This window comes from Leucopleurus acutus (assembly GCF_964270905.1).
Source record: "Leucopleurus acutus genome assembly, chromosome: 9".
NCBI lineage: Eukaryota > Metazoa > Chordata > Mammalia > Artiodactyla > Delphinidae > Leucopleurus > Leucopleurus acutus.
Genome location: NC_139144.1, coordinates 94594506 through 94621041, shown reverse-complemented (window position 1 = coordinate 94621041; position 26536 = coordinate 94594506). Strand labels below are relative to the sequence as shown.

The 26536-nt window shown below is 37.4% G+C and overlaps 1 protein-coding gene across 3 annotated transcripts in view; it reads right to left on the bottom strand.

Annotated features, from left to right (window-relative positions):
* The window catches only part of LOC309966159 (putative RNA-binding protein Luc7-like 2), a 57143-nt gene that overhangs the window by 20036 nt on the left and 10571 nt on the right, over positions 1 to 26536 (bottom strand). For 2 of the 3 annotated variants that reach the window (XM_082846126.1, XM_082846127.1), the window contains 3 exons: positions 22108 to 22202; positions 3475 to 3573; positions 361 to 471 (listed from right to left, as the gene is read on the bottom strand). In XM_082846126.1, the coding sequence (XP_082702252.1) occupies positions 361 to 471; positions 3475 to 3573; positions 22108 to 22202 (305 nt within the window). Of the gene's footprint in view, positions 1 to 360; positions 472 to 3474; positions 3574 to 22107; positions 22203 to 23774; positions 23839 to 26536 lie in introns of those variants that run through there. The other variant, XM_082846128.1, reaches the window with a different exon arrangement.

The window sequence follows — 26536 nt, the reverse complement described above, 5'->3', positions numbered from 1 at the left end:
TCTAAAGGGGTAACACAAGGGAGTATGTGGTAATGCTACACAGTTAAGTAACTTAATTATGGTGGTAGTTACCCAAGGAACACGTGATGAAACTGCACAGAGCTATACACACATATGCCTAACTGGTGAAATCTGAATTAAATGTAAGGATTGGCCCAATACCAATTTATTGGCTTATGATACTGTACTGTAGTTGTGTAAGATGTTAACCTAGGGGAGGCTAAAGGAAGAGTATGTAAAATTTCCCTATATATGTCTTTGCAATCTCCTATGGATGTAATTATTTCAAAATAAAAAGTTAAAACAAAAGTAGTGAGGTAGAACTATACTTTGTATTAATGAAATGATTGAAAATCTTACCTTTGCTGCAACTTCAGCACTGATCTCTTCCTGAGTTTCTGCTAATCGTTTCTTAGCCACTTCTGTTCTTCGATCACAGTCTGCAATGAATGACTGCAGATGATCCATAGCCTACAGTTTAATTAAAAGACAATTACTGCAAGAGAAATCATCTTATTCATGAATATCTTTACTCACAAATTACACTATTATTTAAAATGCCACCATGGGAATAAAAAAATAAAACTGGGTTCAGTTACAAATTGAAAACCTATTCATCATCTATCAAATTGACAAAGAATAGACATAAATAATTCCCAGGAAAGGTAAGGCTATAAGGAAACTGCCACTCTCACGCTCTGCTGAAGGAAGCACAAACTAGCACAGCCTTTATAAAAAGGCACCATGGTAATCGTTATCAAAAGCTTTAAAAATGACCCCTGACTTAGTAATTTTACTTCTAGAAATCTGTTTTAAAGAAAGTAATCAGGGCTTCCCTGGTGGCGCAGTGGTTGAGAATCTGCCTGCCAATGCAGGGGACACGGGTTGGAGCCCTGGTCTGGGAGGATCCCACATGCCGCGGAGCAACTAGCCCCGTGAGCCATGGCCGCTGAGCCTGCGAGTCCGGAGCCTGTGCTCCGCAACGGGAGAGGCCGCGATAGTGAGAGGCCCGCGCACTGCAGTGAAGAGTGGCCCCACACTTGCCCTCGCACAGAAACGAAGACCCAACACAGCCATAAATAAATATAAATAAATAAATAAAATTTTTTAAAAAAAGAAAGTTATCAGAGGTATATGGAGGAATTAATATTCAAAGATGTTCTTCACAGTGTTATTTTTAATGGTGAAAAGTTGTAAATACCCTAAATATCCAGGTAACACTTGGAAAATTTAATCCTCAGCCATTTAAAAAAGGTGTTAGTAGAACACGTTAAGGATATAAGAAAATGGTCATGATTTATTTGTAAATAAAAAGTTACAAAACGTTAAATGCAGCAAGATCTCATTTTTGTAAAATAAAGTAGCATAGAAAAAATGGAAGAGCATACATTAAATGTTAACAGTAATTATTTCTGAATATACGGATAATTTTTAATAATCTGTTTTCATGTGCTTTTCAAATTTTTCACAATGAAAATGTTACAATCAGAAAAACTTGCCCTTTTCTCAAAGAATAAACCACTGAGAATTTTAGAAGTGTCTACACTGCAAAAATCCAGGTCAATATTTATATAAAAGACACTCATCGGGCATATATTAATATATCTATAATTAAATAATTCATTTAAAAGTAAACTTTAAAGATTCTCAAACCAACCGATTTAGACTTTCATATCTTACTGTAGAGAAATACAACTAATTCAAAACACAAATGTTTAAAAATAAAAATTTATTCAACACATATCAAATTCTAAAAATGGTTGATTAACCCATGAATTTCATGAAAATGCAAAATAAAACCTTTTATCTGTGATGAGAAACAAACAGCTATTTAATTCTTTTAGTTTAAATTTTATCTTTAAAAAAAGATGAACTAATCCATAAATAGTGCTGGGTCAACTAAGCAGCTATCTGGAAAAAGGGAGATCTATACCTCAATTCCTTATAACAGAATAAATTTAAGTTGGATCACAGATTTAAATATATAAAACAAAGCCATAAAAATTCCAGAAGAAATCATGAGATAGAATTCTCATCACATCAGGATAGGGAAGGCCTTATGAATTAATCGAATAGATTTTTAAAAGATTAATAAGTTGGACAACTATACAAACATTTTGCAAGACTCACAACTACCAAAAAAGAAATAGGAAAAAATTGCAATGTATTATCTGATAAAAGGGACTAATTTTCGTTATCTGTAAAGAGTCAGTGCAAATCAATTAGAAAAATACTAACATCCAAGATTAGCAAATAGCACCCACCCCCTGCAAAATGTACACTGACAGTTCAATGAAAGGGAACTAAAAACAGATCTTAAATCTATAAAATTTTTTCAAACTCACTCATAAGAGAAATGCCAATTAAAATTACACTATATTTCACATTTCATCTATCAAAGCTACATAGAAATCTTGACAGCACACTATGTGGCCTATGGGAAATAGATAATTTCATACATACTGGTGGGAGTATAAATTGATAATTCTCATGGAGGGCAACCAGGCAAAACTGGCCTTTGACTCAGTTATTCTGTTTCTAGAAATTTAATCTGTAGATACTTGATATGTAAAAACAATGTATTACCATACCATAAGAGAAAAAGATTAAAAACACCATACCCCTGCATCTACATGGTGAATTTCTGCTGTATTTTATGCCCAGTGTAGATTAAATCATAACACAATCACTTTAAGGTGTTTCCCTGACTGCTCCAGCCCCATATTAAATTATGTTTACATTGATGACTTCATTTCCATTAGCAGAAATTCCTGGAAGTTCAAAAAAGTAGATCGGGGGGCGGGGGGGGGGGCCCTACTTACTACTTTATCTCCCAAACCAAATGAAACATCTACTACCTCACTGATAAAACATAAAAGGTTTATGGTCATCGGTATTGTTTTATGTAATGCTGATTGGTACGTTTTCTATTAAAAAAAAAAGTCCCAATTATTCTCAGGTTTGTATAAAAAAAAAAGTCAAGAGTTTGAGCCCTTTAGATACCTAAATTGTACCTTCTATTTCCTCTAATATTTCTTCTATTAGTTTTACATAAAAAACAACATTGTCCTTAATATCCTCCCTCTCTCTACATATATATTTACAAATACAAAAATAAATACGAATAAAAATTCAGTAATTAAAGGGCTTTATATACACTAGAAATTAGTTGTTTACATTTGCTTAAGATGGTATTTCCTTAATCACAACCATCTTAATTGGGAAGAATATGCTTAATTTTCAAAAGAATATATGACGTGCACAACTTTCACACATTTTCTTAAAATACCCAGTTTCACGTATTTTTTAAAACTATTGTTAGTCAAGAAAGTACATAATCTTAATTTAGTACTACCCTTCATATAATCACAAAAAAGATAATTTGCTAAGAGCCTTTTCCCATTAAGAGATATGAATCCATATTCAAAATATTTTACTGCAAAAGATAATCTAACTTGAAGCAAAATGACATACATCGAGTTCAAAGAAAAAATCTTGTTCTTTGGATGCAATTTCATAATCTGCTCTTAAAGCCAGGTCATGGACTTTCAGACATTCTCCAAGATCCATTCTCTGGGTGGGGGGAGAAAAAAGACATATATTATTAAAACAGAAAATATACTTTTTCAAAAATTCATTAACAACCACAATTCTCTTCAGAATAATGATTAAGTCATACAGATGTTTATTTATGGACTTTCAAATTACAAAATTTCACAGACAGGTATAAAACTTGGTGCCTGCATGGAATAACCCGCATGAATTCTGTCTACCAACAGATGGGAACCATGATCACTTGTGTACTTAAGAACACATGGACAAGGAAAAGCCTGTCAGAATCTGAGAAGAACTTCTAGCTTTTATCTCAAAACATATTTCACTTGGCCCTTTAACACAGAAAGACAAAGTTAATTTAAAATCAAAGTAGAGGTTCCCTGGTGGTGCAGTGGTGAAGAATCTGCCTGCCAATGCAGGGGACACGGGTTCGACCCCTGGTCCGGGATGATCCCACATGCCACGGAGCAACTAAGCCCATGTGCCACAACTACTGACCCTGGGCTCTAGAACCCGCGAGCCACAACTACTGAGCCTGCGGGCCACAACTACTGAAGCCTCCGCACCTAGAGCCCGTGCTCCACAACTAGAGAAGCCACCACAGTGAGAAGCCCACGCACCACAATGAAGAGCAGCCCCCCGCTCGTCGCAACTAGAGAAAGCCTGTGCGCAGCAACAAAGACCCAACACAGCCAAATATAAATAAATAAAATAAAATCAGAAGAACGAGCAAATCAAACTGCTGAATTATAGTCAATATTCTTTGAATAACATTCTAATTTTCAAATAAAGATGGAGTCCTCAAACAATAGACTGGTAATCTTGATATAGATTCCAGACAAGACTCCAGGTGAACTAGTAAAGAGATAATTTATTAAAACCCAATATAACTTCACAAAGAATAAGTATCTAGCCTCACTTTGATAAGCATATGTCAGGGAAATAAAATAAATACCAAGTAGATATTTATTTCAATAAGGAATCTACTAGGATCCTTCTACTTGAAATTCCAATTAGATATTATTTACCCAATTAGAGGCTTTTCTCATATCTGAGACAAAAATTTCTAAAATTCTGTCCACTTTTACATGTATCTGGGCAACTGATAAGATCTTTCATGAAATCCTTTTGGAAGTATACTGAACAAAAAAAAATGGGCTAGATGTAAAGATAATTACAGATGTGATTAAAGGTGATCAGAGCAAAGCAGAGATTTTCCAACTAGAGGTATGCTATCCCATCACTGGAATGTCACAGAATCTCTGGAAAGTTGGTGAAAGTAAATACAATAATTCAAAAAGGTATAGTAAATATTCCTTTTGTTTTTGTTACACAAATTATGCACAAAACTACAACAAAACATTGCAGCAGTAAAGTCATCCTTCAACTGACAGCTGAGTACCTAACTTGTGCCAAGCACTATGCCAGGTGCTTGGGACATAGCACCAAGTGACAAAAAGATACAGTCTCCAACCTCATGGAGCTGACATTCTAGAAGAGGGGAAGCAAATAATAAACCATACTTGTGCCGCTGAACAAAGTTACGTGATCTAATAAAACAGTAATGCTCCCATTACTGTGAGAGGCTACTTGGGATGACGTAGCCAGAGAAGACCTTTCCGAAGAGGATACATTTAAAATGGATCTAAAAAGTGAGAGGAAGCACACTAACCTTAGGAAAAGCCAAGAAAAGAGTGTTCGAGGTTTACAGAAGATTTAGAAAGCAGATCTTTAAGTAAATATATGCCAGCGTTACTCAGAGGGAACTTTCTAGTAGCAGGGAACAGGACTCAAGTATCTACAGCACATAGGTCTGGGCCTTAGTTTTGTATATACTATCTAAAAATGACTTTGCCTATTTGACATGGTTGCCAACCACGTGGACATGTGTATAACAAAGGATATGATTATCAATTCTGTACAATATCCCAAGCTTTTTAAAAGGATGGTGAATTCACTGGATTAAGATTCAAAAATATTGATATACCAGATAAAATTTAGTACGAAGAAATAAATATGAAGTCCTACAGTTACATCTAAGAAGTCCAATTTACAAATAACTAGGTTATGAACAAAAAATCTGACAAACTGAAAAACTTACTAGTCAAAAGTAAGGGTTACAGTGTGGCATGACTGAGATCAATTTATGTGATACAAAATTAACTTACAGAATACAGTATGAGCAAAGTTGAGAAATCTCTTATTGAAGGCTGGTTTTAAAAGCAAACCCCTCTCCTCCAAAACACACACTGTTGTGTGCTAACACATTTCAAAAGTGGTATGAATAGGGCTTCCCTGGTGGCGCAGTGGCTGAGAGCCCGCCTGCCGATGCAGGGGACACGGGTTCGTGCCCCGGTCCAGGAAGATCCCACATGTCAAGGGGCGGCTGGGCCCGTGAGCCACGGCCGCTGAGCCTGCGCTCCACAACGGGAGAGGCCACAATGGTGAGAGGGCCACATACCGCAAAAAAAAAAAAAAAAAAAAAAGTGATATGAATAAACAAGATAAAGTGTCTCAAAACAAAGCTATACAAAACAGCCAGAGAACGGATGTAATTAGCCGGAGAAGAATTAAGATGTGAAAAGTCAACTGAAGAACTTTTCAACATGAAGCAGAAACACAGTGTATTATGGTCCCAAGGGACTCCAGAGAGTTAGACTTTAGTCCTCTCAACATAAGAAAATAACCTTCTAATAATCAGAGCTTTCCAAAGATGGAATAAGCTTTCTTGAGAGCTAGTTGCCAGATAACGGAGAGGTTCAAATACAGTTTAGACAACCATTTCTCTAGGGTAGTGAATAAAGAATTCAACCATCAGATAACTTTTATTCTTTCCTCCAACTCTGAGATCTTATGACTATCTTTAAAAAAAAGTTTCTCAATAAAACTATATTACCTCAGTTCTTAATTATGTAAAGGAATGAATGGGAAAATATAAATAGACAATGTCCTCAAAGTTATCCTTTCGGAAATAATAAGGAATATTCACCACCATTATAAAAGTCCTCATCACACTAATGGTCTAAAGTGTCAGTGTTGCTGAGGATGCTGAGATTTTCCAGGCCCCATTGCTTACTCTCATTCATTAGTCCCTGGATTAACAAACTAAGGAGTTTTCCAGTGATAAGAAACAGCAACTGAAACTGTGTGGAAATTCAAAGCTGCTTATTAGGCAACATTTATTAAGAAAAAACTGCAGAAAAACATTTAACACTCTTTATAAGAAACATGCAGGAGGGCTTCCCTGGTGGTGCAGTGGTTGAGAGTCCGCCTCCCGATGCGGGGGACACGGATTTGTGCCCCCGTCTGGGAGGATCCCACGCGACGCGGAGTAGCTGAGCTCATGAGCCATGGCCGCTGAGCCTGTGCGCCGGAAGCCTGTGCTCCGCAACAGGAGAGGCCGCGGCAGTGAGAGGCCCACGTACCGCAAAAAAAAAACAACAAACAACCATGCAGGAAAATAAGACAGGAATGAAAGAAGTTAATGGCAAAAAGAATGGTGTTACCCCCTTTGTTACACCAGCCTGTTGATTTCTTAATAATAATATCTTAATTAACATTAATCATTTCAACAATCCTATTTGCATATATTTCCACAGCTATAGTTGTTCATGCTATGCTTATTTCGTAAATGTTAAGACGTCATAATTGGAAATGCCTTTGATCCTGTGCAGCAGTTCTCAACCTAGACCCGGGGAGCTTTTAAATAATATCAGTGGAAGCTTCTGAAAACAGGCCCAAGCCCAACCCTCCAAAAACTGAATTGTAAAAGCCTCCCAGAAGTTTTTAATGTACAGTGTTGTGAACCACTCACTGATCCAGTTTTATTCCCATTCCACAGACAAAGGAACTGAAGGCCAGAAAGGCTGACTTCTTCAGGGTACTTATTAGGAAATCTGGTTAGCAGATTTCTAGTCTAACACCCCTTCCACTTTATTATGCTAGTTCCAATTATTTCAGTACTAACTCATCTTTTAATATTTTTAGTTGACATTCATCCCCCGTAACATCTAAAAAAGCTCTGCACACAGCAGATATTCAAAGCAGCCGTCTACTGCCTTTCCTTCAGTAATCTCCCTTATTTTTATCCTCTCCATAACTATATTTCCAATCTGTTTTCAAAAACATATAAATTGCCTGTGTTTGACCTAAACATCTCTGTTGTCCACCCATATTATCCTTTGGCAGGAACTCCAGGCTTTCCTCAGTCTATCTTTAAATTTACATCGCACAACCAACCAAAAGAAGAAAAGCAACTACATGGGTCAAGAACAAAATGAACACCAAAAAATACCCAATTATATCCCTGTAGCAGAGGTGGAATTTTGGTGACAGGAGTAGAGCTGGGGGTAATATATGCCTTGGGGGGGATTTACAGAAGGGAAAATATGAGCTCCAAAGGGATAAGGATTTTCTTCTATTTTATCCACTATGTACCTGGGCCTGTATACAGGTACACAAGAATGCTTAAATAAATATTTAATATTTGTTGAATGAACCAAACTAGGAAAAGAGCGCGGAGAAGAACACTGGCACAGGGGGCCCTGGACTTAACGAGCAAGGGTGGTCAAGACACACCCCAGGACAAAACTTGTCTGAGGTCTGGAGGGGAAGGTCTTCTTAGCCTCTCCGTGGATTATCTTCTTTGTTGGAACTGCTTTCCTTCTAAGGTGTTTTGAGCTATTCTTCTCTGTTTTTTCCTATGTGCTCCTCTCCTCCAGGAGGAAAACTCACTTGGGCTTTTCACTGTGCTAGGCTATAAGCCTCTGCAGCTTTGGTCTCGTCTAGCTCACCAAAGTAGATCTGGTGGCCAAAGCTGTAGGAGCTAGAAGAGCCTAGTTATAACGAAGACTCCCGCCCCGCGCCCCCCGCAATAGCCTCAGTGCTTATTTCTTCAGGGACCCAGCAGAACAGTAGGTGTAGCAAGGCAAATTTTCAGAATCCTAGATACTAGTCATCTATTTTCCTCTGTCCATAACATCATTACTAACCACTTACTCTGGCATCATGTCATGCACGTGAAGAGTATTTAAAATAAAAAATAAGCCAAAATAAACTCAACAATTACCTGCCACTGTGAAAGTGAGTGAAGGGAAAGTATGCCGATGTTAATGCTCTCCGTGACCCTAGTCATCTAATTAAAAAGGCACCAGAGGGAACCATGATAGAACCACACCATGACTAAGCATGGACCAATTCTCAAAAGCCAAATCAAACCTGACTTCACCAGTGATAGTGCAGTAGTGCTTTGAACACTAAGTGCACAGATACTTCCTGCTGCTAGTGCTTCTCTTTTGAAATAGGTGAGCTTCAAACTGAACAAATTAAAATGTTTGGTTATTTATTTTAACTTAAAGTAACTATTTATGATGAAAGCCACAGGAAGACTTTTAAATTTAACAAGTAATTTACTTCAAATTCTTTCTGCAAATTTATTCTTGGTATTTCAATTAATGGACATCTAAATTCTTAGATTATTGGAAAAATGCTTATTTTTAATTGGATAAATTCAGTTCTGCATTTTGTCCTTTCCATCCTAAATCCTTTCCTCCATGAAGTTTTGACCAAATAACTATACCTACTTCTGATAACAGAATTCTCTTATAACCTCCCAACATTTTATATTATGTTTTACTACTTAATAAAGTTGACTCTGTTAAGTACTTAACTGTTCTTTTGAAGTTCCGAAGGTGACTATTATCTCCTCAAATGGACCCTAAGCATCATGAGGAAAATGGTTTATTTCTCTTATTTTTCCCTCCTACACAGAAGATCAGGTTTGCACAATCCATGACTTAACCATTAAATAAACTTGACAATTTGACTAAGGAATTCTACTTCTAGGAACTTGAGGAAACAAGTAAGTACACAAAGATAAATGAACAATAAAGTTTAACAAATGGTGTTTTTGATTTTTAAAATTAGAAACATTTTAAGAGCCTAGCAAAAGGGGTTTGATTAAATGAATTATGGAATAGCCATATAATAGATTACATAGCCATTAGAAACAATGTTCTTGATACTAAGCGGAGAAAAGAGAAGATGGCAAAGAAAGACATGTAATAAAATGCCATTTTTGTAACTTCCGATACAGATATTGCTGTGAGGTTGAAGATTTTGTTTGAATTTTTTGACAGTGGTTGAATTAGATGTAATGAGCATATGTTATTCTTATAAGCAGAAAAATCAATGAAGCCACTTCAATTTTGGAGAAAAAAATTTAAGGAACAGAAGCATGTGGAAATTGAACATCAAAATCAACAAAATATTACGGTAGTGCAAATCAAAGGGTTAACTTAGCTAATGGCAGTTAATATGTTAATGAATATATCAGTGATAGAAACGTGACACAGTAACAGCTCCAAGTATCTGCAAATATTTTTGCTTTGTTATATGCTAGTACATTTGCTCAGTTCTGTGAGCTAGATCCTAAAGGGAATTACAAAAAGGTATGAGAATATAAATTCGTGCTATCAAGGAATTTATATTCTCAATGAAAATAAACAAGACATTAAACTAAAGCAACAGCAACAAATGTAAATAAAGACTACATACAAGGATTTCATTGCCATACTGCACACCAAAACCAAAACCGATTAACATATTAATAGTCACTGGGTAAGTAATTGAGGGAATGCTCATGTTGTGAAATAGTACATTGGCATTTAAAAAATGTAGACCGGGCTTCCCTGGTGGCGCAGTGGTTAGGAATCTGCCTACCAATGAAGGGGACACTGGTTCGAGCCCTGGTCCGGGAGGATCCCACTTGCTGCGGAGCAGCTGGGCCCATGTGCCACAACTACTGAGCCTGGGCTCTAGAGCCTGCAAACCACAACTACTGAGCCCATGTGCCACAACTACTGAAGCCTGTGCGCCTGGAGCCCGTGCTCCGCAACAAGAGAAGCCACGACAATGGGAAGCCCGCGCACCACAACGAGGAGTAACCCCAGCTCGTCGCAACTAGAGAAAGCCTGCGCATAGCACCAAAGACCCGACACAGCCAAAAATAATATAAACAAATTAATTTATTAAATATATATATATCTTTAAAATAAATTTTAAAAAAATGTAGACCACTAATATGCAAGCTTCTCCAAGACAGGTGAGAAAAATTCAAAGATTCCATTTGTTAGAACACAGACACACATGCATGCACACACACTTGTACAGAAAGGACAGTGGAAGATGTACATTGAATTCTTAATAGGGTTTAGTCCTGGGAAGGTGGGGGATGATGAATAATGGGAAATATTCATGTTTTATGCTTTCTTCTCTTATACTCGAAGATTATATTACCAAAATAATAAACAAAGTAAGACAGAGTAGGCACTGACCAACTCAGAAAATATCCCTTTACCTCTCATTATTCATTTAACTGAGAAATTCACTTAACCTCTCAGGACTTCTCTTTTCTCAAGTACTTCAGGACTGCTATATGGATCAAATTACAGACTGACTAGATTTTAGAAGATTTTGAATGTGAATCAACACATGCAGAACTTACTCTGGACGAAGAGAAGAATGCAAGAATGCTCGACTACTTGGAAAGAAATATGACATGATAAAATCTGTTTCAGAAGCATTAACACCACACTACTGGTTGGACTAACATCCTTGTCAGACAGCAAGGAATATATAAGAATAGACAGCAATATTGGTAAAGCACTAAAAGGAATATATACATATACCAGCTGGAGAAAAAGTGAAACAAAACCATGACAGCAGGACAGAGAGCACAGGAAATACAAACCCCTAGCCTAGCATTTGAACCAGTCCATATACTGTTCCAATGCCAATGCTATTTTCAAAATAAAACAAATCATCTACACTTTGACCTTCCTTCTTACATCTTCACTTTCTTCCTCCTCACATTTATAAAATCTCTCTTCCATCCATGGTCAGTCCCTGCTTCAAGACCCTGCTCAAGAAGCTTGCCTGGTGGTGCAGTGGTTATGAATCCGCCTGCCAGTGCAGGGCACACAGGTTTGAGCCCTGGTCCGGGAAGATCCCACATGCCACGGAGCAACTAAGCCCGTGCGCCACAACTACTGAGCCTGCGCTCTGCAGCCCACGAGCCGCAACTACTGAAGCCCGCGCACCTAGAGCCCGTGCTCTGCAACAAGAGAAGCCACCACAATGAGAAGCCCGTGCACCGCAAGAAGAGTAGCCCCCGCTCGCAGCAACAAAGACCCAACGCAGCCAAACATAAATAAATAAATAAATAAATAAATAAATAAATAATAATGTATGTGTGTGTGTATATATATACGTGTGTGTGTGTGTGTGTGTATATATATATATATATATATATATATAAAGACCCAGCTCAAGAACAAGAGAAAGCCTAGTATACTATGGAAGAAGCCTTGAAATAACAAAACCTGGATATGAGTTTCAGTTATGCCACTATTGTCTTAAAACAAAAATTAAGGTTTTTCTTTCCTAATTCCAATCCTGTCACTCAAAACTAACAAGTCAAACAGTGGTGGGTGAAGAGGAATGGGGCACACTGCGCATGCACAAAGTAGTTCCTGCTTTTCTACTACTTCCCAACTTCTTAACTGCCCATTCTCACTTGAATGTTCTTCCTCCAAGTTCACTTTTTCCTGAGTACATAAAGAAAAATAAAGCTCTTCTTCTACCTTTTCTTAATGTATGTTTTTTTGAAGAATATAGTAGGAAATACCTTCTTATCCATTTCTAGTCCTAGATATGAAAAGATAGCTAGTTAAAATTAAAACAAATGGCCTTGCCCCACAAAGACTATTCTAATTCAGGAGAGGAAGAACTTATATAAATAAGAGAAAACAAGTGAAACACTCGGTAGTATGGAGGGCAGGTGCTACACGGGGGTTCAGAGGAATTGTGTGTAGTAAGCCAGGCAGGATTTAAGTTTGTACAGAAAGGTTATTCCAGGCAGAGAAATGGAGATAGGCAAAAATGAGCATGCTGGGCAAGGAGAGTACTGAGACAACAGTGAATAAATCAGTCTGGGGCTTCCCTGGTGGCGCAGTGGTTGAGAGTCCGCCTGCCGATGCAGGGGACGCAGGTTCGTTCCCCCTCCAGGAAGATCCTACATGCCATGGGGCGGCTGGGCCCGTAAGCCATGGCCGCTGAGCCTCTGCTTCCGGAGCCTGTGCTCCACAACGGGAGAGGCCACAGCAGTGAGAGGCCCGCGTAACGCAAAATAAATAAATAAATAAATAAATCAGTCTGGTCAAAACAGAGGACCAAACTGATTTATTCATTCAAGGGAGAGAGAGACCTACTAAAGACTTCAGATTTTGACCATATAAATAATAGGGAACCACCAAAAGTTTCTGTGTGGAGGCAACATATGATAAATTCATTTCCACTCAGGAATGACCGGCTTCTTTTCTTCACATTTAGATCTCTTCAAATGTCATTTCATCAAAAAAAGTTTTCTCCACTCACTGTCAGTGTAGCCCCTTGCCCACTGTCTCAGACTTAACCACACATTTTTGTCACAGCACTTAACATCACGCCTGAAATCACATTATTTCTTTTCACACTTGGTTGTGAAAGAACATTAGAATGTAAGCCCCCATCACTAAAACAGAAACCCCTGTCCACTTCTGTATCCCCAGCATTGCACATGGCACATAGTAGGTCCTCAATAAGTATTTAAGTGAATAAATAAATGAATGCTGATCTCAGCAATTAGCAACACTCTCAGAGAGATAAAAAAATAAATCACTTCTTGAAGGGGAATTTTTTTAACTTTTACTGTGAATTCTCTTTACTTTTTCCATTTAGCCCTCATTAATCTGATACCTCTTGCTTGCCTTTTTCTATTTCTTTCTCTGCTTAATTCCATTATTACCTAAATTTCATTACTGCAAACACTGTTATAATAAATACCAAAAAGGGGGGACACATAAAAACCTACCTGAATTTGGATATTTTACAAATTACATTATCCAATACATCAACATATATGCTTATATTTTTTGACCCTGTAGACCAAAAACGTCTATGGGGTAATATATATTCAAGATGTTTTATTCAATATAGGTAAACACCAAATGCTTTAAAAAGATCCCTCGTGAGTAACTACGATCAAATTATTGGATTGGCCAAAAAGTTCATTCAGGTTTTTCTGTAAGATCTTACTGGAAAACCCTTTCAATCTTAAAGAAAAACCCAAACAAACTTTTTGGCCAACCCAACAGAAAGGATTATACTAAGTCATTTGATCTTGCCACCTGCACATCAAGACAGAATGCATCACATTTAAAACAATACTTCCAGTGATAAGACAGTCCATGACTTTGCTTGATGTTTGTGGTTAATCACCTGTATAATAAAAATATGTTTCAAGTTTTTGGTTCTCACCATATGTTTGCTCTGTGTTCATTGTCTACATCTTCCAAATGATGCATTTATAATTCTATCCCACCTTTCTCAATGAATAAATAGCCTCAGAGAACACACTAGTTTCTTCAGATTTGTTAAAATGCAGTTTATAAAACTGTGCCTATCTCCATAAAATGCAGTTTATAAAACTGTGCCTATCTCCAAAAAAGATCTAGAGAGTTCAGGGACTACTAAGTGATGATTCCTGGTTCTTCGGTAATAAGCATTTATTGAGAATCACTGTACAGAAAAACAAATGTGTGGGAATTGCCTGTCGGTCCAGTGATTAGGACTCTGCACTCTCACTGTCGAGAGCCCAGGTTCAATCCCTGGTTGGGGAACCCACAAGCTGCCATGGCGTGGCCAAAAAAAAAAGAGAGAGAAATAAATGTGACAGTTAAACATGCTGACAAAGTATCAGGCTATGAAAAACAACCTGCTTGAACAATGACTTCCAGACCTCACTCTGCTTTGCTTGGAAATTATTGGTCTTTGCTACTCTGTAATGTTTCAAGAGTCATCCTAAATGACAGGTCCAAGATTTAAGATCCACTTCAAAAAACAACAGGTGCCCTGGTGGCACAGTGGTTAAGAATCCACCTGCCGGGCTTCCCTGGTGGCGCAGTGGTTGAGAGTCCGCCTGCCGATGCGGGGGACGCGGGTTCGTGCCCCAGTCCAGGAGGATCCCACGTGCCGCGGAGCAGCTGGGCCCATGAGCCACGGCCGCTGAGCCTGCGTGTCCAGAGGCTGTGCTCCGCGACAGGAGAGGCCACAGCAGTGAGAGGCCCACATACCGGAAAAAAAAAAAAAAATCCACCTGCCAATGCAGGGGAGACAGCTGTAAGCCCTGGTCCGGGAAGATCCCACATGCCGTGGTGCAACTAAGCCCGTGTGCCACAACTACTGAAGCCTGCGTGCCTAGAGCCTGTGCTCTGCAACAACAGAAGCCATTGCAATGAAAAGCCCGCACACCGCAACAAAGAGTAGCCCCCGCTCGCCACAACTAGAGAAAGCCCGCGCGCAGCAACAAAGACCCAATGCAGCCAAAACAAAACAAATAAAAAACAAAAACAAAGCCAAAACAAACAGCAGGACAGAGGACATACGTAATTATAAATGAAATAAGGTAGCTGTGTGTAAAATATTTACTGAAGCTGGCATACAGGTACATGAAGTTCATTATACAACAACTCTACTTTTACTTATAGTTGAAATTTTCTATTAATGAAGTTTAAAAAGACTCCTCAGGCTTCCCTAGTGGCGCAGTGGTTGAGAGTCCACCTGCCGATGCAGGGGACACGGGTTCGTGCCCCGGTCCAGGAAGATCCCACATGCCGCAGAGCAGCTGGGCCCGTGAGCCATGGCCGCTGAGCCTGCGCGTCCGGAGCCTGTGCTCCGCAACAGGAGAGGCCACAACAGTGAGAGGCCCGCGTACCACAAAAAAAAAAAAAAAAAAAAGATTCCTCAAACTGATTCAATATTACAGAATAAAAATTAGAGTAAAATTAACTTGTATTTGATCTACAAAGACTGGACATCAGCACAATAGTTCATCTTATTTACATGTATGTATATTTGTATTTAACCATTAATCCAAGTCACGGACAAACATGCTGACCAACCTCAATTAGAGACAGACTAAACTAGAACAAGATTCTAGAACACATGGTCTCTGGGTCCCCTTAAAAAAATCACTTCCATAAGCCTGAAGTATATTAACTTATTTTAAAAATATGAAATTAATGACTGCAAGATTATTCTCAATAACAGAAAAAGGTTATTTCCCAAGGACAGAAGTACCCCAAGTTGAACAGCTCAGGGTATTCATGTGCCAATTTGCCAACAATACTCCAAATTATATACAGGACTGGGTTTTTAAAGTTTAACAGTAAAGCTCTAATTATTCACTGGGAAGCTCTTAATACGCCTCTGATTTCCTAAGCACCAAATGTATTTTTGGTTTACTGCTTGTTAAAGGAATGCGTATTTTTGTAAGAAACCGAGAATAAAATATAAGCAGCAAATCTGATTAATATAAGGACACTTCAAAATCCAGATCTGGTAAAAACCTGGGCTATCTGGCAGTTTTGCAAATTTGGAAGCTCTAGAAATTGACGGTCATAGAAATTTAAAAAAAAAAAATTCAAGCCAGTCATCTGGGCCAATGTTTTGTTTTCTTTCTTTTTTTTTTAATTTTAGCCATGCCATGGCGGCTTCTGGGATCTCAGTTCCCTGAACAGGGATTAAATTAAACCTGGGCCACAGCAGTCAACGTGCTGAATCCTAACCACTAGACCTCCTGGGCTAATGTTAAAAACATTTGTTTAAAAACGCCTAAGTATCCCAAAACAAACCCTTTCCGGAGAAGAGGTTATGAGTTTAAACTGTCTATAGACTAATTTTCTCACATCTGCATGTGAAACCACTGCTGTCATGTTTTGATACGCAACTCAATATCAAGATACTCTACAGGGCTTCCCTGGTGGCGCAGTGGTTGAGAGTCTGCCTGCCGATGCTGGGGACGCGGGTTCGTGCCCCGGTCCGGGAGGATCCCACATGCCGCAGAGCGGCTGGGCCCGTGAGCCATGGCCGCTGAGCCTGCGCGTCCGGAGCCTGTGCTCCACAGTGGGAGAGGCCACAACAGTGAGAGGCCCACGTACCGCAAAAAAAAAAAAAAAAAAAAAAAAAGAATACCCTCCAGCTCCTTATCTGTTAGAAGGTAATACTTTTTCCACAGTCATTAATTTTTGAAACTCAAAGTTAGCTTTTGGAACATTTATTTCACTTTCTCCTTCTGGGTGATTGATTATTCATTTAACACAATGGAGGGACACTGTTCTAGATGCTGGGGATATAGCAGTGAACAAAACGTCCTTGCCCTTACTATGAAACTTACATTCTACTGAGTGGCTGAGAAAATTCTGTGCAGGTTTAGTTCTTATCACTTATTCTGCTTCTCTAAACTTTCATGGCTCCTTTAAATTTGTACTATCAAAGAGACTTCAGCAGTTTTAAAGTTCAGGTTTGTAGGTATCCAAGGAATTGATTATAACCAGGCCTTAAAAGAAAGCGTTAGAGAAGCAATAAAGGAGTTTCAATTAATAAAAACTTCATTTTGGATAAAACCCAGAACCTACTGGGGACACCGTAAAATCAACTCAGGATTTTTGACAACCAATAAATACTCCCATCCAATCACTTCAAAAGGCAGATAAAATTTTACTATATTCCCGTCCCTAAGTATTTCACAATATCAGCTTTTCTTAAATTCTATTTCAGAGCTGCAGACTCTCTTTATAAAAACAAAATGTCATGGAAAAATCCCTGTATTTAAAATGTGTAAAAATTCCCGTCAAAATAGGAAGGACTGGCCTGTCCCCAGGTCCTCAGTGAATGAGGTACCTCTAAGGACATTTCAGAAACATCTTAAAGTCACTGTCTTAGGTAACTGTGTTATCTAAAAAAACTAACAACACAACAAAAAACATTTTAAAAAGTATTTTCAGATTAAAATAACCCTAAGATTCCTGTGTGGTATAATATACTGTGATTCTTTGTGAGACATCTGACAAAGACAATTTCTCTGAACCTTAATTTTTCTATCTATATAAAATGATGGCCAGGGCTTCCCTGGTGGCGCAGTGGTTGAGAGTCCGCCTGCCAATGCAGGGGACACAGGTTCGTACCCGGGTCCAGGAAGATCCTACATGCCGCAAAGCGGCTGGTCCCGTGAGCCATGGCCGCTGAGCCTGTGCGTCCAGAGCCTGTGCTCCGCAACGGGAGAGGCCACAACAGTGAGAGGCCCGCGTACCGCAAAAAACAAAAACAAAAAAGACGCAGACATAGAGAATGGACTTGAGGACACAGGGAGGGGGAAGGGTAAGCTGGGACAAAGTGAGAGAGTGGCATGGACTTAAATATACTACCAAATGTAAAACATATAGCTAGTGGGAAGCAGCTGCATAGCACAGGGAGATCGGCTCAGTGCTTTGTGGCCACCTAGAGGGATGGGACAGGGAGGGTGGGAGGGAGACGTAAGAGGGAGGAAATATGGGGATGTATGTATATGTATAGCTGATTCACTTTGTTATAAAGCAGAAACTAACACATCATTGTAAAGCAATTATACTCCAATAAAGATGTTAAAAAAAAAATGATGGCCTTACACTAGAAAACATGATGGCCTGTCAACACTAAAATTATACTATGATGAACGCTATAAGAATTAGTAGTGGCCACTTCTGAATTTAGGATAGATGCATAATGAGAGTATATATTTCCATCTCTGCAGATCTTAATCTCAAGTTTCTGCTTTAGATTTAATGCCTTCTGTAAATTATTACTATCATATATCCTTTTCCTAGATCACTAGGAACTAAATGGAAAGATTTTTTTTTAAGCACTTCAATATACTTATCTTTCCTTAGGGAATATATGTGCCAGAAATAATGTGGTTCATTTTTTTTGGGGGGGGGGGGACAACTGTACTTAGGTTTTTTGTTTTCCCTAAATCTGAAAGGGGATGCTGTCTACTTTCTGCATGGTAAATAGAAGAGGGAGAAAACTAATTGTTCCAAAGGAGGAGAAGAGTGAGACTAAAACAAAAAATTCTGGATGAACAGGAAAATAATCCATGCCTTTGAAATATAAAAACTTCCTAATTATAGAAATATTCATGCTTCTTATAAAAACCATAATCTAAAGATACATATACACACAATTATTTTGATTCTCTGTTCTACATTTTACCTCCTCTAATTAATTTGTTAGCTTAAGAGTCAGTTATAGCAGAATAACCTACATGGGAAAAGAATCTGAAAAAGAATGGATATACATATAACTGAATCATTTTGCTGTATACCTGAAACTAACACATTGTAAATCAACTATACTCCAATATAAAATTAAAAAAAAAAAAGTTAGTTATACCAGAGTACCAGACTAAAGAATGGTAAAATGTTACAGGAGCATTTTCATCAAGCTGAATTCCAGGAACTTCCCTAGTGGCACAGTGGTTGGGAATCCGCCTGCCAATTCAGGGGACAAGGGTTCTATCTCTGGTCCGGGAAGATCCCACATGACGCAGAGCAACTAAGCCCGTGCGCCACAACTACTGAGCCTGTGAGCCACAACTACTGAAGCCTGCACGCCTAAAGCCCATGCTCTGCAACAAGAGAAGCCACTGCAATGAGAAGCCTGCACACCACAATGAAGAGTAGCCCCCACTCACCGCAACTAGAGAAAGCCTGCAAGCAGCAATGAAGACCCAACGCAGCCAAACATAAATAAATAAAGATAAATATATTTTTAAAAAAGCTGAATTCCAAAAATATTCCATACTGTCAGTTATGAGTATATTTTTAGAAACGGTACTCTTCATCTCCAAGTGCTCAGTATAAGGTTCAACCTTTTTATAATAATAATAAGCCAAAGAATATATTTCTGTGTATTATTCTGCTAAATAATCCAGAATATTGATGAGTCATATTCTGCTAGAAGTGACAGATCTGAGGAACAAGGTCTGGAAAACTAAAGGGCAACCTTCAGTTACATAACAAAGACAAAGCATTATAAAAAGTTACAATTTAGTTCTTTTCATCCTTGATCTAACGTCAAAAATAAATAAACAAACAAGCATCTTCAACACACAGAAGTGTGAACTATTAGATTCCGTGCCAGAACAGCGTGTGTTCTACAGAGACTGGATGCTAAAGAAGTCTGAGCTCTGTAATTACAAACCATTTGTACATAGGATAAACTGTTATAAATAGCCCTTTTTAGTAATAAGAATCATGAGAAAGTCACTCTGTGGATGATTTCAAGTTCTCAAGGACATCACACTGTGACAACCTTGGACTCTTACAAAGTCCTAGAGCCAGCCCTTAAAACTCTGCTTAAGAGGTTCACAACCACTTAACCCCATCCTTACATATGACAATCTCTTGCCTATTAAGATGACAAAAAGGAGATATTTCTCATACAGAGTTTCCCTGGCAAGTGCCTTTCCAAGGGCTTTCCTTAACTGTTTTTCATGTGATCCAAGACACCATCAATTTTAAGCCTCATCATTAAATTCTGTACTATAAGAAAAATGTTACAAATTAAAATAGTGTTTTTCTATCATCAATTTTAAGATGCATATTTCAGAGATATTAAAATTTGAAAAAATGTGCTTCTTACAAATCCAGCAAGAATTTTATAAGAAAGAAAGTCCAAGACCAACACTAATCCTTTTTATTTAACTTGATGAAGGATTAAGTATTACCTACAGAGTAGAAAACATGTTGAATAAAACTACAGCTCAGAAAATTTGGGTTTGGTTCCAGTTTTACCTTAAATCAATACAACTAAATAATTTTGAATAAATCACTTTACTGTCATTAAGGCTAACTATGGAACATACACCCAACAGAATTATTTTGAAAAATAAATGAAAGTGACTGCACTGTATACATTATAAAATGTAAAAGTACAATTGTGATGTCAGATTTTTTTCATTATTATTAATGCCATACCTGAAGAATATAATAATATGTCAAAGTCTTGCTATGGCTGGTTTTAAAGTACTAAAAATTTAAATTCTGCCATTTTATCAATTAATCTTATCCTCAAAATTCATTTGAAGTGATAATTTAGCCTTAAATATCATTAAATGTTAAATTTAATAATAAATGTGAAGAATCAAATAATACTACAGATAATTACTAATATTATAGATTTCAACTGTATTATAGCAGAGTAGAAAATACTTTAATTATGGAAATTCTAAAAAGAAGATATGAGGGTTAATTATCTGTCACAGTCCTAATTCAAGTGCTCAGAAACTGGATGTCTTCCCTTTCAATATTATACTTAAAAAAATTTAAGTATTACATATTTTTTAAATGTTAGCTCTTCTATTCCTTTTAACATAATATAGTTTCAACGGTCTTTACTATTGGAAAAAGTGGTGTTTTTGATCAAAAATGCCTTGATACTTATGTATTTGGGGTATTTAACTCCTCCTATCAGGAAGAAACCACTCTTTAAGACTCTGAGCTTCCACTTCAGGGTGCACGGGTTCCATGCCTGGTTAGGGAACTAAGATCCCACATGCCACGTGGCACGGCCAAAAAAAAAAAAAAGAAGAAACCACTAATTTAGACAACTTTAATTAAGGGAACTCATTGCTTCTGCAAATGGAAGTTTGAAATCTTTTCTTCATTTCAGACAAATAACAAAGTCAGCTAAATGTTTAGGCCCTACCAGCCCTCCTCTGCTATCCTTGTGAATGGAAACTCTTGAAAGTGAGTTATCATTTCAATCAAATCCAAAAGCCAGGGAATCAAATCCTCTGTCCCATTTAAATAGGTCCATCATCATGTGATTTATCTACCAAATTAAAATGATGCTCTAAGATTAACCAACATCACTAGATATAGAACTTAAATTAAGTGAGCTTTACATCATTAGGAGTAAGCAATATACGTGAATTTTAACCGACAACAATACTCACAAATTGTGTAAATTTAAGTATTTACCAGTATATTTTCCCCACAATGATTTCCACATTCAAATGTGCACAAATCTTAATAAAAATGTATACTGTTTTGGATGAAAGTCTACTCTGCTCAACAGTGAAGCAAACAATTTAAAAAATCATTTACAGGGCTTCCCTGGTGGTGCAGTGGTTGAGAGTCCGCCTGCCGATGCAGGGGACACGGGTTCGTGCCCCGGTCCGGGAAGATCCCACATGCCGCGGAGCGGCTGGGCCCGTGACCCATGGCCGCTGAGCCTGCGCGTCTGGAGCCTGTGCTCCGCAACGGCAGAGGCCACAACAGCGAGAGGCCCGCGTACCAACAACAACAAAAAAATCATTTATATTATTTCTAAACTAAAAGTGCAACTGCTGTATAATAACTGCCTCTATGTTTCAAATAAGAAATGCTTTTTAAAAGCTTGCTCTGAAGAATGGAAAAAATTATGAAGTAAAACTCAGCAATCATTTTTGTGAGGAATTCAATTATTGCAGATCTAAATTATCAACCTGAATATAAGGGATGCAAATTGCTGCGCTAACAAGTGTTTAAAAAAATAAATCACTGAATAATAATGTGACACGAAATTAAGACTTTATCAAATAGTTTGTTTTCGTAGTATACCAATAACAAAACAAAAGATTTAATAAACACGTACAGTTCCAGACAGGACATCATGGGGGCAACAATTCAGAAGGTGACTCTTGCATACTCTGTCATCACTGAATTTGATTCGTTGACGAGTAGTATCTCCTGTAATAGAGGAAAGTTAATAACATTCAAGGTTAGACAACTGGAAAATATTTATTTTCTGAGAGCCCTACCATCACTAGCTTTTTATGTGTGGCTATACACACACACATTTATAAATCAGCTCAAGAGGGGTTAGTTTTTATATAATATCCTACCGAAAAACTATTTTAGACAACATGCAGTTGCAGTATGTGTACTGCACATGTAATTCAAATAGTCAAAGTGGGAAAGCAATGCATTCTGTTAAACAGAGTACTTCAGAAAAGCATAGCACGTAGAGCAGGAATGGACCTTAAAGATTATCGAGTCCAACTCCTTCATACTGCAGATGAGGAAACTGAGGCCCCAAGAGGTTAAGTGACTTGCAGCAGACCCACTAGGAGAATTTCTACTGGTATACAATGTTCCCTACTTGACACTAAGCACTGATTTATATTTTAATTATTTACATTAATTGAAAAACATAAAAAGTAATCTTGCAAACATTGCATACACACTGCGAATCCCCACTGAACCCCAGACGCCATTTCTTCCACTATTTTGTTCCAGCTGAAGTGTCTCCCTTTTGCTGCTGGGAGGAGTTAGAGAGGGCAGAATAACGTGTTTAAGAGCGTACAAACCTGGAAGAAGGACTTACACACCAGTCAAACAAAGGCATACTGCCTAAATGAAATGTTAACTTTAATGCCTCCAAAGGTCCCACACCTCCAAGTTTTATGTAGTCTGTGCTATATATGGCCAAACCGGGTACATTTAAATTCATTCTGTCTTCATTTAACATAATACACCTCCTAAGCAACAGAAGCACCCAACCTAATCAAATATGCCTATCTACTCAAAACTTTAAAGAATCTAAGAAAAAGAAAGGTAACTATATTAACAAAATATAGATGTTAGTTACATTTTTTTTGCTTAGAATCTCTTTGGGGGGTGGGGGGACTCTTAAGGACATTTCCTCTAAGTAAAATGATAAGCCCTAGGAAATGAACGTGTTTTATTTTTAGCCTTAAACTGATATGTCATTGATGAATGAAAACCTACTGGTGAATTACTGAAGCGAGAACTGTTGGTACCAAAATAGACTTTAAACACCACTGAACTAAAAACTTTCATCTAGGAAGTGATTCAATTATCTAAATTAATTTGTTTTTCACATGTGAATAACAAAAAAGGTTAAAACTTTACCCCTTTCACATGGTCTTATTTTGAAGAGCTTAACTCAAAGTCAACTAAATACTATCATTTTTAGGCGGGGTAAGATTTTGTTCAAATTGTTTTAATTTGGTTAAAAAGACTTAAAGAACATATTCATTTACAACCAGGTTTATAAAATTTTAAGAATAGTAATTTATAGCTAAAATGATAGCTTCAGAGCAGTTCAACAATAGGTTTTCTAGAGGCTAGTCTCTAGTTAAAGTAGGTTATTTTTGACACCACAATTTGGAATAATTAATTTAGTGTTCACGCCTGCTACTATAATAAAGGTTATTTTGATGGTCCTTTTTCCCTTTTAAACACAACTGCTTTTGTTCCACATTCATTAACACATCTGAAAAGTTAGTGATAACTCACGGCTCGGCGAATGCGGGGCCTTTCTGACACTCCCTTGCAGACTGAAGTAGGCAGGCATAGATACATTGAACCTTTACAAATAAAACAAGGGGCCAGATTGTTCAGTCTGTATAGAATAGACTCTGCCAGCAATTTCAATATAGCATCTAGAAGTACATGTTGACTGTAAAGATTCTTGTATATGAAAACAAAAGTGAACAAAATCAGGGTTTTTTGTTTTGTTTTGTTTTGTTCTAAAATATTGACTTAACAAGTGTAACCCTAGAGAAGAATATGACTGACCACAGGTAAAAGTCCAAGGCTGGAGCTCTGTAAAGTGGTCCTTGGGCAAACTGGGGTTTTGAAAAATGTTTTTTTATAAAGTATATTTCATCAAGACTTTGGTGAGGGCCTTAAGCTCATGTCAGAATGGTACTCTGATGAGCTCACACCAGAATGGCAATGCTTTATTAGAGGCTTTTTGCTTTCTCGCATGTACCCAAATTATGCTAAGAAATTTAAAGATAATACAAATTTTTGAAGGAAAAAAAACTTACGTATCTAGACGTCTCCCTGCTACAAGTTTCTAAGTTTTTCAGTAATGCAACAGCAGTATTGTTTCAGTGCTTTGTCAAACTAATGGCTCAAGAATATGACAAGCCAGGCCTTTGACTAAAATCAAGATTCTCTGAAGTTTTACTCGTCAAACATTTCCTCTGAAATCACGACATAAATCTAATATTAAGACGTATGTGCCTTGAAGACACTGCTATCAGATAAAATGAGAACAATTCCAAATATGAATTAAGCAAAATCATCCCTGAGGACCTTTAAGTGTCAGTTTCTATAAATGCCAAAAAGTATTTTTAAATAACTCCTCACTACATACGAATGGTTGCTCTATAAACATTTGATAACTGCAGCAAACACAATAAATACAGCTATCAAATATCAGCCTGTACAGGACAGAAATCTTTGTAACAATGAAATAATAAAATTCCTAATAATTTGAGATACAGAAATACCCCTGAGAGGTACTAGCAACTGAATATGTTTATTGATATTTTTTAAATTTTACTTGAGAGACTTTAAGGTTAACATTTTAAAATAATTTGACTATATTACCATACAGTATTTAATAAATGTATTTTATTTGGGCTTAAGCCATGAAAGTATAATCTGGCTAAACCAACAAAGAATTTTAAAATAAAAATACTAGTAATATAAACTGTCAATATATCTGGCCCAAACCATGTTTTTCAAAAGAAACTAGGTAAAACAGCACCCACTAAAAAACAAAGGAGGGGGGAGAGGGAAACTATAATTAATAAGGAACAAATATGAACCAAATCTCCTTATAATACAAGGAATTACTTTATTAATTCAATGTACTTTATCTTTGGGTTTTCTGGGTATATATTCATTATAAAAATAACCTAAGTTAAAAGAACAATTGCTGTTACACTAATATTGGATCCAAATAATAGAATCAAGCCCAATACTGAACATATCCTCTGTGCTAGGCAATGGGATTACAAAGAGGCATTTAAGACAAGCTCTCTACCCTCAAGGAGCCCCTCATTTTCCTAGAGAAACAGGATATTTAAATGCAGTAACAAGTAATACTAAAGGAAGCATGATCCAAGTGCCAGATGAATGTTTGTAATGGATGAAATACTACCAAATAGTAGTACTTCAGGAATTCTAAGACTAGAATGACCACCAAGGACTGAAGAGGTTAGAGAAGGCTTCATGCAATGAGTAGAAGCCATTATTTGAAGGAAAGACAGGACTTAGACCAAAGGAAAGGGGAAAGAAGAGCATTCCAAACTGGCGGTAATACCTTTGACAAAGCTTATAGAGGCAGGAAGGTTTGGGAAACAATAAGTCGTATCTGGCTTTGGCAAATGGCTTCATGTAGGGGAATAGCAAAGCTGGGGCAAGAATAATATTTTTAGGGTAAAATCTGATTTAATTTTTTCTGCACCCAGATTTTAAATGTATAAACAAAGAAAAAAGTTTAAAAATAATGGGGCGGAGGTTAGACCAAGTTATTTGAGTTCACAACAACAAAATGCCCTCTCCATAAAAACATGGCAGGCTCTCTTCTCTGTGACCTCCGTAATACTAATTAATTAGGCTTTGTACATAACTATAATGATGAGATTTGAGATTAAAAACTTGATTTAGAACTTTGAAAGGAAAAGTGTTCTTCATCTGAATGGAAGCATCAAAATTTCTATTAATGTTTTTTCTACCAAGCAACTACCTTCAGAGTAACAACTCTCTTAACCTCTGTTGTTCAACCTCTTCATGAGTTTCATGAATCATAACCTATATTTGAGAACACCTGAGTCATAGGTATACAATAAAAACTAGCATAAATATTATTCCTCTCAAGGTCTTTCAGTCACGTTAACAGAGCATGAGGTGCTACTGAGGCAGTTTTACTCAGGGAATATGGACAGCCCACTCTAAAAAGGCGGCTTCTGTCCAAACTACTCAAATATTGCTATTCTCAAAATCCCCTTCAATCTGTAGGGAGGGAAAGATAAACCCACTGTAAATCCCAACACTGCCATTTTATGGTCCTGCCCTTTCTGAAACAGACTTAAACTGTAGTAGCAACACTTAAAAATCTTAGCCTAGATGGTATCTGACATCATTTTACATGGTGCATGCTATTTTCCCAATATCCACCCCCTCCCTTCCAGCGCCAACCACCCTCTCCCACCCATACAAACAATAAATCAAATCAACTTTCATAGATTTAGGTGCTATTT